Source organism: Drosophila grimshawi, unplaced genomic scaffold (assembly GCF_018153295.1).
Source record: "Drosophila grimshawi isolate 15287-2541.00 unplaced genomic scaffold, ASM1815329v1 contig_311, whole genome shotgun sequence".
Taxonomy (NCBI): Eukaryota; Metazoa; Arthropoda; class Insecta; order Diptera; family Drosophilidae; genus Drosophila; species Drosophila grimshawi.
In genome coordinates this window covers 16,615,540-16,633,116 of record NW_025063098.1, presented here as the reverse complement: position 1 = coordinate 16,633,116, position 17,577 = coordinate 16,615,540, and the positions used below count along the sequence as shown (strand labels likewise).

At 40.1% G+C, this 17,577-nt stretch overlaps 6 protein-coding genes across 7 annotated transcripts; 2 read left to right on the top strand and 4 right to left on the bottom strand.

Moving 5' to 3' along the window:
* The first annotated feature begins 64 nt into the window (after positions 1-64).
* On the top strand, positions 65-2,310 carry LOC6567655 (protein downstream neighbor of son homolog). Its single transcript, XM_001993995.3, has 3 exons — positions 65-220; positions 284-438; positions 783-2,310. The coding sequence occupies exons 1-3, from the start codon at positions 173-175 to the stop codon at positions 2,287-2,289; spliced, it is 1,710 nt and encodes a 569-aa protein (XP_001994031.1). The 5' UTR covers positions 65-172; the 3' UTR covers positions 2,290-2,310.
* A 45-nt stretch (positions 2,311-2,355) lies between these two features.
* LOC122322346 (DNA-directed RNA polymerases I, II, and III subunit RPABC2) lies at positions 2,356-2,948 on the bottom strand. The gene is made up of 2 exons (XM_043215180.1): positions 2,883-2,948; positions 2,356-2,810 (listed from the first exon to the last, which is right to left on the bottom strand). Exons 1-2 carry the CDS (start codon positions 2,909-2,911, stop codon positions 2,444-2,446), a joined length of 396 nt encoding a protein of 131 aa, XP_043071115.1. The 5' UTR covers positions 2,912-2,948; the 3' UTR covers positions 2,356-2,443.
* Positions 2,949-3,090: 142 nt separating this feature from the next.
* Positions 3,091-4,055, bottom strand: LOC6567657. The gene is made up of 2 exons (XM_001993997.3): positions 3,851-4,055; positions 3,091-3,724 (listed from the first exon to the last, which is right to left on the bottom strand). Exons 1-2 carry the CDS (start codon positions 4,052-4,054, stop codon positions 3,101-3,103), a joined length of 828 nt encoding a protein of 275 aa, XP_001994033.1. The 5' UTR covers position 4,055; the 3' UTR covers positions 3,091-3,100.
* A 50-nt stretch (positions 4,056-4,105) lies between these two features.
* Positions 4,106-7,758, bottom strand: LOC6567750 (heat shock protein DDB_G0288861). Its single transcript, XM_032740241.2, has 2 exons — positions 7,743-7,758; positions 4,106-7,683 (listed from the first exon to the last, which is right to left on the bottom strand). Exons 1-2 carry the CDS (start codon positions 7,744-7,746, stop codon positions 5,696-5,698), a joined length of 1,992 nt encoding a protein of 663 aa, XP_032596132.1. The 5' UTR covers positions 7,747-7,758; the 3' UTR covers positions 4,106-5,695.
* Positions 4,303-4,860, bottom strand: LOC122322534 (nuclear transcription factor Y subunit beta-like). Its single transcript, XM_043215218.1, has one exon. It carries the CDS (start codon positions 4,858-4,860, stop codon positions 4,303-4,305), a length of 558 nt encoding a protein of 185 aa, XP_043071153.1.
* A 302-nt stretch (positions 7,759-8,060) lies between the features above and the next one.
* On the top strand, positions 8,061-17,375 carry LOC6567751 (ceramide kinase). 2 transcript variants are annotated; one of them, XM_032739984.2, is made up of 4 exons: positions 8,061-8,399; positions 14,667-16,466; positions 16,590-16,789; positions 16,863-17,375. In XM_032739984.2, the coding sequence occupies exons 1-4, from the start codon at positions 8,391-8,393 to the stop codon at positions 16,999-17,001; spliced, it is 2,148 nt and encodes a 715-aa protein (XP_032595875.1). In that variant the 5' UTR covers positions 8,061-8,390; the 3' UTR covers positions 17,002-17,375. The 2 variants fall into 2 exon arrangements, with proteins under 2 accessions (XP_032595875.1, XP_032595876.1); XM_032739985.2 differs by lacking the exon at positions 8,061-8,399 and adding an exon at positions 13,907-13,950.
* Positions 17,376-17,577: the final 202 nt, after the last annotated feature.

Genomic DNA, 17,577 nt, shown 5'->3' with positions numbered 1-17,577 from the left:
CTATCGATAAGTTCAGTTCGATAAATATCTATTATTTGGGCACTTTTTTTTTTGATTTTGCAATATTGCATCAAAACAACAACAATAACACAAATAAAAATTTTCGCGGGACTTTTAGCAATGCTGTTTAGCTAATGCTGTTGTTTATATAGTCATTAGAACTCATCCAATAATGTCCAGCGAAACAAGTCTGAGCTCCAAATGGACACGGCCCGATGATGTATTAAATGCTGCATGAAATACAATTTGACTTAACTTAACGAAATCATATTACAATTCACAGTTTATAAAGCTGCAAAGATTGAAGCAAAAGAAGAAGCAGCTAGCGGCACGTTTAAGCAGCAATAACAACAATAAGCGACCCGAACTAGATGAGAGCGACAAAAGTAAACTGCTCGAAGCGAAAATTGCCCAAAAGCGCAAGAATCCATTTGCCAAGTGAGTGTTTATTTTTCATAGAACGCTGACAAAACGATTTTATAAGTTTATAAGGAACTGAAGACGTATGAATAAATAAGTATCAACATTTGCATTTCAATGCAAAGTGTTCCTTAAGCTCAAAAATTTATCCTCATCAGTGTTGGCAGCCATAGTCAAAAGTAGCTAATTCTTTACAAAAAGCTTTAAAAAAAAAGCTGAAATGCGCTTAAGTTCCAAACTATTTGTAGCTCCTTTTAAAAATTGCCAAATCACATGAAGTTGACAACGCTGAAGAGATAACTTCGCTTTCCTTTCATGTCAAATCAGCTGATTGGCAGCAAAAACTAATGTATCCCCTACAGATCCACAGATGGCGTCAAGAAACAGAAAACCGATGTCCAAGAAGAAACAATCACTGGCGAAACTAAAACAACAACGATTGCAAATTTAGTAAATGACGCGAAAGCGAAAACGAGAACAACACCAGAAAAACTGGTGTTGCAGAAATTCGATGCACAAACGTTTGCCCGGCTGTTGCAGCAGGCGAGAGTCAACCAGGAGGATGAAGAAGATGATGCCGCTGTGACGGCACGTCAGAAGCATACCCGACATCTGCCTATCGACTGGTGTCTGAAAACGCGAGTGCGTTTCTTTTGCCCCACCGAGTTGCCGGCGACGCAGTTAAATACCTCCCAGCTGGCCAGCGGATTAACGAGTTTTGTGCGTTGCTTTGACTCCGATCAGACGGAAAGCACCTTGGATATATCGGATGCGACGCGCTTCAATCAGTGCACCTACTACTGGCAGCACCCGCATCTGCCCTGGCTGACGCTCTTTCCGCGCAGCGCCAAGGAGAACAACGGCATCGCAATTGGCGAGCGAGAGCGCAAAGCCTTGGCCGAGGAATGGGATTACAGTTTTCGTGGTCTCTTCCAGCTGCTGCGTGCCCGACAGTGTCCGTATTTCTATTTGTGTGCCAACACATTTACAGTCCTCTTTCGAGCAGCAGGAAGCGGTGGACGTGTCGAGACGCATGCTCTCGTCACACCATCGACACGGGGCATGCGGAATGCTCTGCGACAGGAGGGCATCGAGTACAGCATGCCACTGAAAAGAGATGCAACTGGTGAGCCAAATAGCAGCCTCAACGAGGAGACTGATGTCAATGAGAAACAAGTGGAGCAAGAGGTGGAGCAGGAGCAGGCTGATGATGATGATGAGGACGATGACGAGTGGCTGGAGAGTTTGGGTGTGGATGAGCGCGAACTGCGAAGGATTCAAAGCAGCCATGCGCGCCGTCAGCAGGCAGCTGAAATGCGCGAGGATTTCAGTGATAATTCACTGCTGCTCATTGAGGGCGTCGAGTGCCAAGGATTCTTTAGCTATCTACTGAATGCGAAGAGCACCATCACCAGCGTTGGCCGCCTGGCCGGTGTTCCGGCCACGCTCATCGCACCCGTTGCCTTTCCCAAGGCGACCATGCAGCATTTAGTGCCACGTTCGAAGAAGGTGCGTCTGGATGGCATCAATTATTATAGCATCGATATCAAAGGACTCCTGCTGCCCACATTCCTGCCCAGCGTCGCAATGTTGCTCTGTGAGACGCGCGAAACATTTAGCGCCACATTGGCTAGCAGCAGCAATACCCTCTCATTTAGCAAGGCTACACAAAAGCTGCTGGAATCGGAACCAGCGAAGGTAGCGGATGAGGATCAACTTGGTTCCGGCCAGGTGTTTGGCGAACAGAATCTGTCCGAGTGTGGTCTGCTGCCCAATGTAGTGGGCGCCATCTGTAAGACAGGTCCACATGCCGTTGGACTGCTGGAGCGCATCTGTTATCAGCGTGGCGAGGGATATGCCTGGAGCTGATCTTTATCATAGTACAATTTGTTATTACAATAATATTTAAGGAGACATCTCCGATCCTACATACAGTTAAAATTGTAATCTTATAGTACATTATTTAATTGTCGAAAGTTATAAATTTCTAGAAGCTATCATTATATATCTATCCACGACGAGTTCAATTATCCACCATGACCAGCTCGTCTATGCTCCAATCCTCATAGGAATGATCGGGCAGATAGCGTCTGATGATTATTGGTATTTTCTTTTGCTTGAGCTCCTTCATGGCTATCTGCAGCGGATCCGTTTCGCCATCCAGTTCAACCATAATCGGTGCACACATCGCAATCTGTAAAGCCCGTGTGCCCAGAACACGGGCACGCTCGTATTTCGTCATATATTTGGTTGTGATACGTTTCGATTTGGGCACACCGCCACCAGCTGTGCCGCCGGGTGCAATTATCTCAATATTATCGACTTCCTCCTCTTGAGCAATGTCCTCGTCCACGTCCTCGTCGGCATCGTCAAAATCATCATTGCCGACGCTGAAGTGTGGAAATTTATATTAATCAGATAATTTCAGACAATATGCTTACATGCAAGAGTTAAATACTCACTCATCATTATCATAGTCTCCCTCATCCATTTAGTTATTTGTTTTCTCAACTATTTGCAGATTTTACAAATTCAGGTACCATGCACGCTGCGTGCTTTTTGCCTTGTTGTTCCCTTAAATGGCGGTTGGTCGATAGTCATCCGATAGATTGCACCAACGCGTTGCGGTATTTTTTGATTACTTGGTATTTTTTTATTATTATCGAAATCTAAAATTGGTCTATCGACGGAAGGCATGTGGAATATAACTGAAATCATTCTGTCGTGAGGAATGCGGCATGTGATCCAATTGGTGTGAAGGATATAGATTACGTTGAGCAGGTTGGTTCTGGTAAGGACATGGAATGAGATGGGCTGGCATCAGTGAGTCCTGTGCAAAAGGAGGGTGCGTGTTAACATGATTTCCCGCATCATAATCATAGTCGACGTATGACCGTATGCTAACATTTCTGCGGCGAGCATGTCCGGCGCTATCTCGATCGAATCGATTGAGATCGAAATTAGCCAACGTGTTCACCGCTTGAGGCTGATTGCGATCGTAATTATAGTAGGGATCGCATGGCTCATCGGGTATCTCATCGGGAATCGGAACACTGGATAGATTCTGAGATGGTGGAGTCCAACGCGATGGTAGAGGAAGAGCGACTGGTGGCAACTGTCTCATTGGACCGTAACGCGCTCCTTGGCACTCATTTATTCTGCAGCTATGTGGTTTCTTCGACTCTGGTGGCCGAAAACAGCAATTGATTGAGCTCGATGAGCGCATTTGTCGTACTGGTGGAGCTGATGGAGCTGGAGTTGGACAGCAGCAGTAGTCAATATCCGTATTCGAGTATCTCGGCACCTTGTTAAATTAATAAAACGTTATGAATATTTTAATTTAAATTGCTATCGATCATCGATAATAATGCACGATTGTGGCCTCAAAAATCGAAAGGTTTAAAATCATAAATATAAATGACAAACACACCTGACGAAGTGGAGTTCGTCCCGCTGGACGGCAGACGACTTCAGTATTTGAGCGGCCACATCGGGGTTGGCATTTAGCCAGTGCCGGAGTCCGATAGATGAAACCGTGTCGGCTGCGATATGCTCCGTGCCGGATGTCACATTCTGGGTGACATCGCCGTGGACAGGGACAACCGCGCTTTGGAAGAGAGGGCGCTATGCCCATTGCCCCTGGTTTGTGTGATTTGCGGGCGCTTCAAAAAAAAAAAAACTATAATTTTTGCTGTCAACATTTCGGAAGATACCCAATTTATTGAACATTTTCCCCAATTTATGATGCCTGCTTGGTTTTATTATCGATTGCAGCCTGCGATGATACCGTTTCGATTTCGATAACAATTCAGTGATCAGTTTCCATGTATAATTATCGCCTTCAATTGCATCGTCTGCTTTGCTAACTTTTCGATAACATCATTATTGTATGCTGCATTTTGATTTTCTCTGCTGACGACAACAGCCGTAATTCTGATTGGCTGCCGCAGCTGATCCGTTATCACAGGGAGCTCGCATGATCTCTTGCTGTTGTTGTTGCTGTTGTGGCAATGGAGAGCAAACGCAATTCTGATTGGCTGTCTCTTGCTGCACGGCTCTAGCCTGTTGTTGTTGCACTTGCTGCTGCTGTTGTTGCAATCGAGTGCAACCGTATTTCTGATTGGCAGCTGCATCTGGCCCAGGACCACAGGTAATTTGTGTGGTCTCCGGCTGAGTAGTTGTAACCCGTTGTTCTTGCGGTTGCTGTTGGCTGTTAGCTGGTCCAGAATCGCAGGGAATTCGTATGATCTCTCGCTGCACTGCTATAACCTGTTGCGGTTGTTCTTGTGGCAATGGAGTACAAACGCAATTCTGATTGGCTGCCTCTTGCTGCACAGTTGGCGCCTGCTGCTGCTGCTGTTGTTGCTGTTGCCGTTGTTGTACTGGTGTGCAAAGGCACTCTGGACGAGGTCCTTTAGCTCCTTTCTTTGGCGAGGACATCCTTAATGCTTTAGGGTATGTAATTGAAGTCTAAATTTTCGAAATGATTTTTTAAATACTGAAATTTTGAAATGCCAGCTGAGATTGCTTATGTTGAGTTGATTTGTGTAACCGTCGCTCATTGAATGCTGCACCTCTTCTTGCCCTTGCGCTTGCAATGATTACACATTCTTTGATTTGGAGGTCTCCTGTACACAGGTGGCGGTGGTGGTGGCCCATAACGCATCTCACCATTTTGACCCTGTGCACCGCCACATGGCACTTGCCCAACTGGCTCGATTGCCACATTTGTGCTGCTTGGCGGGCAATAACAGCCAGCAGCGGGTTGCGAGTGATTGGTCATCTTGGCGGATGCAGCGCTGCCAATTACATTTAATTATTGATATATTTATTTTTTAATGTATGCCAAAATGTATATAATTTTATTTTCACGTATTTTAGGATACAGTCAGTCCCTGCGACGCCTACTGTGATTTTTTCATGTTTTAAATGATTTTCCTCATTTTGTTTGTTGGGATTTCGTTTTTTATTGTTATTTTTAATGTTCATAATGCAAATTTTGATATATTTTAAAATAATAATGTGCTCATTTGCGGACACAGTCCCTGCGATGCCTGTCCAACTATGCTCAATCTTTGGTTTATTACAAGATTCGTCTTATTTGTGATACGCCTTTGCCAACCCCAAGAAGGTGTCTGATGTACTTATATGATTTATGCCAAATATAATTAAGATATTTTTAAAATACTCGATGTTGTTTTGCCAGCGCACTCCCTGTGATACTCCCTGTATATCAATATATATACAATATATATATATATTTTTTTTTTTGCTCTCATTGTATAATGCACTTTTTCTTCTTGTTTGTGGATTGACAATGTCCACACATGGCCGGTTGTTTGGTGCGTGGATTTTGATTGGTATATTGAGCCCTCATATATTGCGTTGGCTGGCCGCATGTGATGTGCGCATGTGTTGGCGGTGCACGTGGCTGTTCCTGCACAACTGGTGGCGCACATTCGCACTGCGGCGGCGCAGATTTTGCCTTGCAGGTGCACAGCTCCTCCACGGGGGTGACTCGTCGCGATGGCTCGGCTCGTGGACGCGAACATGTGTAGGTATCGGCCAGTGGCGCCTGGAATGGTGATTGATTCTTTTGGCCGCGATTAGCTCGATTACCTGCACAGAGACAGTCGACGCGCGGTCTACCTTGCATCTGTGTTGCCTGCACCGGTTGAGCTGCCTGCCCCCCTCGCGGCTCACATACATGCTGATCACATGTGACCTGTTGCTGTTGCGGTTGCTGTTGCGATTGCGATTGCTGTTGCGGTTGCTGCTGGTGTTGTTGGGGTGAGATCACTTGCTCATTGGCATAATACGAAGTCGTTGGCTGTGGTTCCGTTCGTCGAGGCATTACTTGATCAGGCGCGGTACGCGTGGTTGGTTGCTGTGACTCGCGTCGTCGGGGAGAACCCATTGCACTCTCAGTCGCTCGATGCGAAGTTGGCTGTCGATCCGTTCCTCGGGGGGATTCTACTTGTTGCTGAGGCGCACTATTTAAACGAGCAAGGAGTTCGTATTCCTGTTGTTGTTGTGGGGATGCTATCGCCTGATCAGTCGCAGGATGTGAATGTGATCGCTGTTGTTGTGGGGATGCTACTGATTGTTCAGTTCCTCGATGCGAATACAATCGCTGCTGTTCTTGTGACCGTTGTTGGTCTTGTTGTCGAATAGATGCTACCGATTGTTCAGTTGCTCGATATGACTTTAATCGCTGTTGCTCCTGCTCTTGTTCAGTCGCTCGATTCGAATATGATCGTTGTTTTTCTTGATCTTGAGGGGATGCCGTTGAATGCTCAGTCGGTCGATACGAATATGAACGCTGTTGTTCTTGTTGTCGGGTGGATGGTATTTGTTGAGTTGCTCGATACGAATTTGATCGAGTTGGTTCTATTTCTAGTTCACTTGAGCCATACGAATTTGATAGCTGTTCTTCGTGTTGTTGGGTGGATGCGATTCGTTGTTGAGTCGCTCGACACGATCTTGATTTATGGTGATCTTGTTGTCGAGTGCTTGATATTTCTGGTTCACTCGAGCCAAACGAATTTGATAGGTGTTCTTCTTGTTGTCGAGTGGATGGTATTGATTGTGTCGTTCTACACGAACTTGTTCGATGTGGTTCTTGTTGGGTGGATGATATTCTTGTTCGATGTGATTCCTGTGGTTGTCGGGAGGTTACTATTTCTAATTCACACGAGCAATTCGAATTTGTTCGATGTAGTTCTTTTGTTTGGGGGGCTACTACAGATTGTTCAGTTGCACGATACGAATATGATCGCTGTTGTTCTTCTTGTCGGCTGTATGGTATTGCTTGTTGAGTTGCGCGACACGAACTAGATCGATGTGGTTCGTATTGTCGGGTGGATGCTATGGACGATTGTTCAGCCCCGCGATACGAAGTTGATCGCTGTTGTTTCTGTTGTTCGCTGGATGCTGATGGTCGATCAGCCCCGCGATATGAATATGATCGCAGTTGTTCTTGATCTTGGGGGAACGCTTGTTCAGTTCCGCGATACGAATACAATCGCTGCTGTTCTTGTGGTCGGTTGGATGATATTGTTGATTGTTCAGTTCCGCGATGCAAATACGCTCGCTGCTGTTCTTGATGTTGAGGTGATAATGTTGGTTGTTCAGTCAGGCGATACAAAGTGGTTTGCTGTTGTTGCTCTGGCAGGGATTGTCGCTGTGTTGGACTCTTGGAAGGTGGCGGAGTTTCCTGTTTTGGCCGACAAGGACAAGTTTTACACTTCTCACAGGGAGTACCTGCCTCAGGGGTGGTATAAGAAAACACTGTTAGTTAGTGTTTGGCAAATGTTACTTACTCATATTAAGGCGCCAAAAAAAAACATTAATTTTATAACAATATTTTAGAATAACATGATTGAAACTGTGTGAATGTTGTGTATACTATTTTTTGGATACTATTTTTTAGATTTGACATATTACAAATGCACTCTTTTTCAGGTATTTTATTAACGGACAGTACTTTATGCGTTAATCGAATTTAAAGTATTCTTTGTTAACTTTTTGTGGTATTAGCTCGCTGGCGACGACTGGTCACACTGGTGTACACATTATTTTAGTATTCTGTTAGCTTTTTCGGTGGGAGGGTCACGTTGCTGTGCTTCGCCACCACAAGCACTTGGTTTTTTTCTTATTGTGCAGTTCTAGATTAACGTTTGTAAATTTCTGATAATGTTGCACTAGTATTAAGAGAATAGTGTTGCGTAACTGCACCTGCAATTAGACGGCGCACACAATTGTTCGAAAACAGCCGTTATTACTGCCCTGCAGTTTGCTTGCATGTGTCGAGCTTCGCGTGTGCATGTGTGAGTGTGTGTGTGTGTCGAGTAGTGAGAAATTGCACTGCAAATCGAATTTTCAAGATTTCCAAACAAGACCAAAAACGTAACTGCAATTTATGTACGTATGTGCACCTATAATTTCATGGATAAACGGATATATAAAATATGTACAAGGTAATTTACATAATTTGAGTAACAATCAACTGCCGGCATTCTAAACGCCGTAAACATAGGAATAGGTACGCATGAACCTAAAAAAAAACCGTACACAGCTGCTTTCATTAAGTATTGGAATTGAAGCAGACAATGCGTAGGCAAAACCAGAAGAGAATATGTATGTATCAATGTATGTGCTTACATTCCTATGCGGTGTTATTGTTGCGGCCCCAGCTGTGTTCTGATAACGGTGCTTGGCGTAATGTGCGTGTCGGTGTGTGTGTATTTCTTCTCACTCTCTCTTTCCCTCTCTCTCTCTCTCTCTCACTCTTTCTCTTCGTTTTCTTACTGCGACTCCGAGCGGGTGACGTTTTATTTATGAGTGAGTCTATTGTTTATTTGTAATTCTGTTTTGCATTGCAGCGCTGTAGGTGAGAGCAAGAGGCATACATAGTCATGCCTTCCTGCTTTAAGCTCGACATACATTCAATTTAACACTTTCTACATTTGCGTATTTGATTCTAATTTGAGAATAATTATAATTAGATTTTTTGCGTACGTCAGATAATTGTTTAATAATCTCTTTAAATATAGATTTAATAGGATTTCTAAAATGTATATATTCGAAAGCCTTTTAAGCAGATATTAAAATAAAAGAAGATTCTCTAACAAATCGAAATTTGTAATTCAAAGCGTATAATACCATTTATTTTTGTGTTCTTCTAAATACGCACGCATTTGTCAACTAACATTGATTAAATTCTTAAACATTTCGTGAGTAAATATTACGTCGGTTTTAGAGGGCATTTAATGGGTTGCGTGTATGTCCAAAAGGTCAGCTATGAATATGTTAAGCGGGTCAAGTTTATTCAGAAGTTCAAGTGACTCTTCACTACTTTTTTGTTTTTCAATAAAAGATATATATTAAAAGGATTAAAAAATGTACAAGATAAAAATAAATTTCAAAAATTAAAAGAAATACAACTGAAAAGTTTAGAAACAAAAAAGCAAAAGATTAAGAATGCGTATAAAAATAAATATCCCCCTTTTATATTTATTGACAAACTTAAAAATTTGTTCAAAATTTTCATTTTTTTAAAGAGTGGAAGAGAGGAAAATATACTTGAAGCATTTGCAATTTGTATCTGTAAAATATTTATATCAACAAGTTAGGAAATGTATAAGTTCTCCAAAAATTGATTTCTCTATTTTGCAAAACAAATTTCAGTTTTAATCAATTTCTCTGATAGAGTTTTCGCCTATCTATGTGTTATGAGTGTTACTTATCTATAAAAAATAAAACAACCGGCCCATAATTATAATGGTCCCGCTTAACTTCAAAGGCAAAACACACAATGTTAATGCAAAGGTATTTAATTGATTTTTTTCCCGACTGAATTAAATGCTAAATGTTAACTGATAACATGTCCGTAACTGATAAATATACATGATTCACAAAGTTCAATACCAAAATTGAATAAAATATTTGCCAACAAATGGATTATTAATTACAAGTGGTGTCTTTGGCCCACATTTCATTTAATTTCACTTGACATTTAAAACAGATAAGCGTCCAAGTTTCCAAGCTAAGTGCTAAGGCACTTTAATGTTTTGGTTTAGAGCGAGGGATAAGATTGCAAAAAACCTGAGATAATCACACATCACACTAGCAGGCAAAAGTACTTTGACAAGCAGATCAATGCGAAATTATAATCAGCAGAAAGAAAAGTCAAAACAATTTGGCATATTTACAGTTGGTGAATTAGTTCTTTAATTTGATATTTATTATAATGATAGCCATAAATACATTTCGTCAAAATACTTTTGCCTACTAGTGTATATGCAATAAATATAATAATGGAATCGTGCTTAAATTATTTGCATGTGCCACTGATTTGTTTACAGCTCGTTAGGGAATCATGTTTGAGCTTTCATCAAATAAATTCTGTTGCGTGATTCACTAATGACAACATTTAGAAGATTTATCGTAACAAAACGCTACATTTGTTAGCATTGTTTCCTGCAACAAAAAAAATATATATAATGAAGTAATGACTAAAATATAGTACAGAATCTGATCAAAAATAAACGGTCGGCTTAAAAAAATAATAGCAGCTAGAGCCCTCGAGCTTTAATTTAAAAATATGTTATTATATTTTATTTATTACTATTATTATTTTTATTTTCTTTATTTATATATTTTTCTATTTTTAATATATTTATTGATCCAAGCGCTACATGCTTGAGACTTATAGTCACAAGATAATAATATTAAATATTTTAATTTTCAAATCGATTTAAAAAATACCATGTCATACAAAATTTGTTTGCATTAACAATAACAATTCTAATTCCCGAACATTCCTAATGCGTAGCCGATATATTTTCTGATTAATCACTGTTAATAGTAGTTTACAATATTATAATTAACAATTCTCATGACATGCGATAAGAACTTTGCGATAAATTTCACTTCGACTCGCGAACAAATTTCATTTTGATACAATTTTCAGCTGATTGTATGCAATGCCATATCTTTAAATACGATTTTCTACAAATTTATTTGTGATTCATAGAAGCTTAAAAGAATTATGCGAGCCATTCTTTTGATCTGTTTGAGTTGCTTGCTTTTATAATGTAAATTTTTTGGCATTCGTCATATAGTAAACTATAATTAATTTTTGGCAAGCAATATCAAAGGTCAAAATACACAGAAAATTAAATGAGATTTTTAGCTAATTGCAAGTGAAAAGGGTAATTAACAGCGTTGCTTAAAAATTACTGAAAAACAAATGCTTTTATTGTCTTTTAGCTGAAAGTAGGCTGTTCAAATTAAAAGAGGTCGTGTTAATATTTGGTTTACCAATGCGATGTGCAAATTTTAACGTTACACAGCAACCATAAAAGCTTATCGATTCTTATCATTTGTTTACCACTTGAGTTCAGAAAGGCTTTAGCTTTTAACACTAATACTCATAATTTGCACTTAAAATCAAAATTCAAGTTCAGAAGAAGCAAGTGCAAACTGAGCTGCGGCTGTTATTTATACGATATATTATTTAAATCTGATATGCCAAATAATATTTTCTTTAATATAATTATGACAAACATACTTGAAGCCAAGATTATGGCAATTTTCTACATTATTTTTCTGAGTGTATATGCATTAATTTCTCTATTTGTCAGCATGAAATGCACAAAAGAATTCACAGCTCAACTGAACAAACCTAAAAAAGCAATTTGCATGCAAATTTTGTGTCATAAACTGGACCAGATGCATACACGGTTATAATTATGACTTGGCTGACCTTCGATTTGGCTAGTAGTTGACATTAGCTCTACTCGGTCAAGCGAGTCGACGCAGTTCAAACCAAGCAAAGAAAAACGAACAACAACAAAAAAACGCGCTGCAATTCAAGGCGAAGGTCAACAAAAGCTGCGCGCAACTGGGTGGAGCAGAGAGGAACTCGTTTCTTATAGCTACACTTGAAATAGTTGTTGTTGCTGCTGCTGCTGCTGCTGTTGTTGTTGTTGTTGTTGTTGACCCTACGCAGCTTCATCTGCTTCGCCAAATTGAATCGATTCTAAAACAGAGTTTTGGCCTCGCTTCGGGTGCCGCTGGTTAACCTTGAACGTCGTCGCTCATTCGACACGTTGACTCAAAAACGTGCTTCGTTTCGCTGGGCTATGAAAATTATGCGGGTTCTGTTTTTTTTATACCCTGTGTATAATCATTGTAGATGCCTACAAATGTCTAACATTAACTTTTGCATCATTTGACATGCTTTTTATCGATACATAAAATAGCTAAATTATACGTACATCAATTTGTACAGCGATCACGCTTTGCGATTATTCCAATTCACAAATAATTCTATTTACTGTCTATGTCCATATACAAAGCTTAAATTTCACCACAGTATAATTAGCAAAAGCTGAAATTAAACAAATCAGAATTTACTGATTGTAAAAATGTATATAATATATTACAACATTCTTAAATAAAACAATATTATAAGTTATGAGTTTTTTTTAGAGTTTTAGATCTTAAGCAGCAGACGAAATTGAATTTCATAATTATATTATTAAAAATGCTTAAAGATGTTGATAATAAATTAAAAATATCTCCAAATACAAGTAAATGAGATTTTAAACATTTTTGTTAAATTATTATATATTATTTCAATGATTTAGATAATTGTCGAAAGTATTAAAATTACTTCTTGAAAAAAATAAATATATATTAAATTAAAAAATAATCTTCAAAATTATATTTATATATTTACGCATTAAATCTCTCCACTTAAGGTATTGTGTAGTCCATCATTCTTCAGCTAAAAATACCTGTTTGTACTCAATGTAACAGGCAGAAGAAAGAATCGTTGATTAGCATCAACAACCAAGTCGATTTAGAAAAGGTATAGACTTTATTTTGTATTCTTATTTGTATATCTTAGGCTGATAAATTTTATTTCTTTATGTCGATAACTGCAACCGGTCGAATATCGATACAAATCGATAGCAATAAACTACACAATTGTAAAGAAAATAAACAAATACAGATTTTATTAATTAACACGTTCAAACAATTTGAATAAACAGCAAGCTTAGTATGTTTTTAAGAGGGTATCTGTTATTCGTTCCATCTTGATTAGAGCCTTCTAACTTGTTTCTAGTTTCCAACGTGTACTAAAGTAAAGTTAGCGCAGCTAATTAGCAACAGCAGCGAATGGTAGTCACATTTAAAGTACTTTTGTTGTTGTGAAGGCCACAGTAGTTGCCTTAGTGGCGTATTCTTATAACTTGGCGACTACATAAACATTGAATAATTATTTGTGCAGCTTTTTGCACATTTGTGACACGAGTTCTGTTTGTTCTGTTCTCCACAAGCCAAAGGCTTCTCAGATTTTTTATTTGTTCTGCCTCTGTAGACTTAACTTTTATGGCGTGCGTCAGAAACGAGTTGGCTGAAGTATCTCTTTCATTCATTTTATCTCCATTTTGTTTCGCTTTTATTTTTCCTTGTAAAAATAATCAATTCGTCGACTTTGTGAACTACATGGCATTAAACTGTCATTAAAAATGCTGTTTTGCTGGATTTTTGTTATCAGCGTCAGAAATTGAGAACTGCATTTTGTGACGTGGCTGAAAGAACAATAAAAATACAACGTTTGAATTTATGTGTAAGTTAAAAGTCAATTTTGCAGTTATCTTTCTGCTGCTGATAAAAAATTGAACAACAAAGTAGCATTATTCATTTGCCACCAAAGAGTTTTAAATTGATAATTATATTTTGTTATATTTGGTGTTGTATTCTATCAATATATATATAAATATATATTTGTGGCCTTTAATAAGCCTTTTTGGTTCACTGAGCGAAAAACTATTTAAATTAGCAATTAACATACGCTTGCTAATGACATTAAAAAAAAACAATGTCGATTGTGTTTGTTGAGGCTTTGTCAATGATCCGATCTCACAAAAGCTCTAAAGGTTCATTATTGTACACAGGTTGTTGAAAAGAGCAGTTGTTGCTGCTGCTTTGTCACTCGAGTTGTCATTAAACCAAGTAAGAGAGCTCTGCTCGCGAGTGCTCGACTAAAACATATCCTCTACTCGCAAACACACACACCAATTGTAAATTGCATTCTTGTCTTTATTTGTTGTGTCGTGAATCACTTTTGTTTTGTGCATTCTCCAATTGCTATTATTCAAAATTGCGTCGTAAATCACTTTAATGTGAATGCATATTGTGTTTGTGTTTCAAAATTGTTGCCTTATAGCGTATGGAAAATATTCATAAAAGTAATGCTAACTTTGTAGTCAAAAGTTTTGACTAGACATCTATAGTTGTCAATTTTTTGGATTGTGTTTAGCTAAAAACGAAAATAAATTTAAATTTAAATTTAAAATTTGGGCGAAACAATTAGAAACAAAACTTTATGACATACTTAGCTATTTGAGTAAGGTAGAATTAAACTAGAATCATATAAAAATCATATTTGATTTGCTTTGTTCGTATACACTCCAACGATAACAAAACTATATCGATATTTATCGATAAATACGAGTTTTGCACATATACGCTTCGTTAAACATTTTGTAATGGGTAAGCAACAAAAAGTGAATGTAACAATGATTTATTGCAATGAGTTCCAGTCCCCATAACTTAACAGCCAAGTTAAAAAGAGTACGCAATTCTAATGGAAACCAGTTTTTTTCTTGTATTTTTCTTTTGCTAATGTTGCCGCTTTCTCACCTCACATTATTTTGTGTTTTTTGCAGAGACAAAGTGACCCGAAGAAGATGACGCAAAGCGACTGCTCCACGGATGTGTTGCTGAATAACTTTCAGCTGAAGAAGAAGAGCTATCGGGTGCTGTTGCACGGCGACCATCTCGTCTGGGAGCGCATGCAACGTGCCACAAATAAGAGCGACGAGGCGCGCAAACAAGCGCCACTGCCACCCGAACAACAATTGGCAAACGACAACTGTGCTGGCTATGACTATGGTCCACACAGTCACATCCTGCACATGGACGACATCATCAGTGTGTGTGCAGGCCAAACGAAACAGGAGAGCCTCAAGCCGCCCCAGCTGATGGATGTGAATGAAGGAGGAGGCGATGCTGCTGCCACCAAGCCAACATCGCAATTTCTAACCATCAACTATGCGCAACGTCTGACAAAATCCAAAACGGATTGCAATCGCTGGCAACTACGTCGCCTGACCTTCTACAATGCGGATGCGTACATTGTGCGTCAGTGGCAATGCGGCGTGCAGCGGCGACTGGTGCAGCGAGTGCGTCGATTGCTCGTCTTCATCAATCCGTATGGGGGCCGGAAGGCGGGCGCCAATACCTATGAGCGTCTGGTGCGTCCCCTCTTTCAGCTGGCAGGCATCGATGCCACCTGCATAACGACACAGCGTGCGAATCAAATACGTGATATACTCCTCAGCCACGAGCTCAGCTGCTATGATGCTGTGTGCTGTGTGGGTGGCGATGGCACTGTGGCGGAGGTCATCAATGGTCTGGTGTTTCGCCGGATGCGTGAATTGGGCCTCGATGAGCAGCGACCGGCGTATATACCACGACCAAGTTTACCCGTCGCCATTATACCTGCCGGCAGCACGGACACCATCGTTTATAGCATGCATGGCACGGCAGATGTGCGAACAGCAGCGATCTATGTGCTGCTCGGCCAGCGACGTGGATTGGACGTGTGCAGCGTGAGCAACAATCGAAGTCTGCTCCGTTTCTGTGCCAGTGTGCTCAGCTATGGGTATCTCGGTGATGTGGCTGCGACGAGCGAACAGTATCGCTGGATGGGCACCAAGCGTTATGAGTATAGCGGCATCAAGGCATTCATTAGCAATCGGGGTTACGATGCCGAGCTGCAGCTGCTCGAAGAGCCCACGGAGTCAGCGGCGATGACGCCACAGAGTCCGGTTAGTCCGCTGCTCGATGACCAACGATCCGTTTGCTATGCAAATTGTGCGCGTTGCAGCATTGCCAGTTCCTCGCTACTCGAACAGCGTTCCACGCTCTTTGAGCAAGACACGCAGGAGGAGCAGGTTCAGGAGAAGCAACAGGAAGAGGAGGAGCAGGAGAAGCAACTGGACGGGGAGGAACAAGCCAACAAGCCTCAGCAGAAACAGGAGCAAGAGCAACCTCAGCAGGAGAACGAGCAGGAGCAGGAGCAAGAGCTGTCTCCGCGGGAGCTGCCACACAACGAGGCACTGCATCATCAGCAGGCCAATCCACAGATGCTGTTGAATGCTATAAGTGAAATGAGCCTGTTGCGTCCGCGACTCCCGCGTCTCTTTAGTCTCCCGCTGCAGCCATCGGATTCGTATGCCTCCAGTTTGAGTCTACGCAGCGGACTCCAGTGGAAGGTGATACGTGGCAATTTCTTTATGATTTGCGGCGCCAACATCACGTGTGCCTGTTCCCGCAGTCCTAATGGCATCTCGCGCTACAGTCACCTGGGCGATGGCTGCCTCGATCTGATTCTCGTGCGCAAAACTTCGTTGGTGAACAATCTGCGGTTTCTCCTGAATACGGCGGGTCGTGCAGGCGATATTGTAAGTATATATACACCATGCATATGGGAATTTTAAGTAAAAAATAATATATATTTACTTATATATTTATGTATATCTATGTTAGTCATTCACATAATTATTACATTTTATTTATGTTCGCAGCGTAATTTACCCTTTGTGGAGGTTTATCGCACGAGAAAGTTCATTTTCCGTACACTGACAGCGGCTACGGCGGAAGAGAGTCCGAGTATTGCCGGCTCCCGTCAGCCGATTGCTCAAAGTGGCAGCGATACGCTCAGTTCGGAATATTCCAGCTGGAATTGTGATGGCGAGGTTGTCACCGATCTGGATATAACCATGAGGTAAGCAAGGCGACGAATAGTATTTTAAAAAATTTATAATTTGAATTTTTATATTTATTTTGATTTTTTGCAGCTCGCATTGTCAGCTCATCGATGTTTTTATGCGTGGTCCACATTCCTATAGCAAGCCCCAAAAGACGACGACGGGTCAAAGTGTGCCGACAACACCAGCTAGCTCCAGCGATAATGTTTATTGCTGCTGCAAGGATTGAAAAGCTTTAAAATTAAATATATTTACATATATATATAATATATGAAAGATAAGATACATTGGCCGTGACAGTAGCTAGTAATGTTTGTAGAGTATTTGACTATTGTATAATGTGAACAACAAATTGTTATGTATGCTATATATACCATATATCTATCTATCAATTTATCTATGTTTAATGGTTTTTTGTAGTAATTAGTAATAACGGTACTCTCTATTTGATATTCATTTATTCACCTGTATTATGTGTGACTTGTAAGATGCAAAACATTATTAACAACAAACATTCCCCTCAATGGTGTGCATTCAAAACATAGATATTTTTTTACATATGTATGTACATTATATTGAAAATTATATAAACTCAAAAAATAATAAATATAATATTTTACTCAAAATTTTGCTCATTTCTTGCCTTGCTCGACAATTAATTTTTTCTCTTTATATTTAGTCTGAGTTTATGACACATATATTTATACATTGTATTATTTTAAGAATAAAATGAAATTTTTCACTCAAAATTTATCAATTTATGTTGTGTAGCAAAATTCAAAAGCTTTGTTTATTCAAATTGGGC

What these genes read in the sequence shown, in the direction of transcription:
- LOC122322346 (XM_043215180.1), bottom strand. Translation starts at nt 2,911, where the DNA reads ATGGATGAGGGAGACTATGATAATGATGA. An exon ending in GGAGACTATGATAATGATGA is followed by an intron (nt 2,811 to 2,882) that starts GTGAGTATTTAA and finishes TCCACACTTCAG; the next exon opens with CGTCGGCAATGATGATTTTG.
- LOC6567655 (XM_001993995.3), top strand. Translation starts at nt 173, where the DNA reads ATGTCCAGCGAAACAAGTCTGAGCTCCAAATGGACACGGCCCGATGAT. An exon ending in AATGGACACGGCCCGATGAT is followed by an intron (nt 221 to 283) that starts GTATTAAATGCT and finishes TACAATTCACAG; the next exon opens with TTTATAAAGCTGCAAAGATT. An exon ending in CGCAAGAATCCATTTGCCAA is followed by an intron (nt 439 to 782) that starts GTGAGTGTTTAT and finishes TATCCCCTACAG; the next exon opens with ATCCACAGATGGCGTCAAGA.
- LOC122322534 (XM_043215218.1), bottom strand. Translation starts at nt 4,860, where the DNA reads ATGTCCTCGCCAAAGAAAGGAGCTAAAGGACCTCGTCCAGAGTGCCTT.
- LOC6567657 (XM_001993997.3), bottom strand. Translation starts at nt 4,054, where the DNA reads ATGGGCATAGCGCCCTCTCTTCCAAAGCGCGGTTGTCCCTGTCCACGG. An exon ending in GACGAACTCCACTTCGTCAG is followed by an intron (nt 3,725 to 3,850) that starts GTGTGTTTGTCA and finishes TAATTTAACAAG; the next exon opens with GTGCCGAGATACTCGAATAC.
- LOC6567751 (XM_032739984.2), top strand. An exon ending in CGGGTCGTGCAGGCGATATT is followed by an intron (nt 16,467 to 16,589) that starts GTAAGTATATAT and finishes TTATGTTCGCAG; the next exon opens with CGTAATTTACCCTTTGTGGA. An exon ending in GATCTGGATATAACCATGAG is followed by an intron (nt 16,790 to 16,862) that starts GTAAGCAAGGCG and finishes GATTTTTTGCAG; the next exon opens with CTCGCATTGTCAGCTCATCG.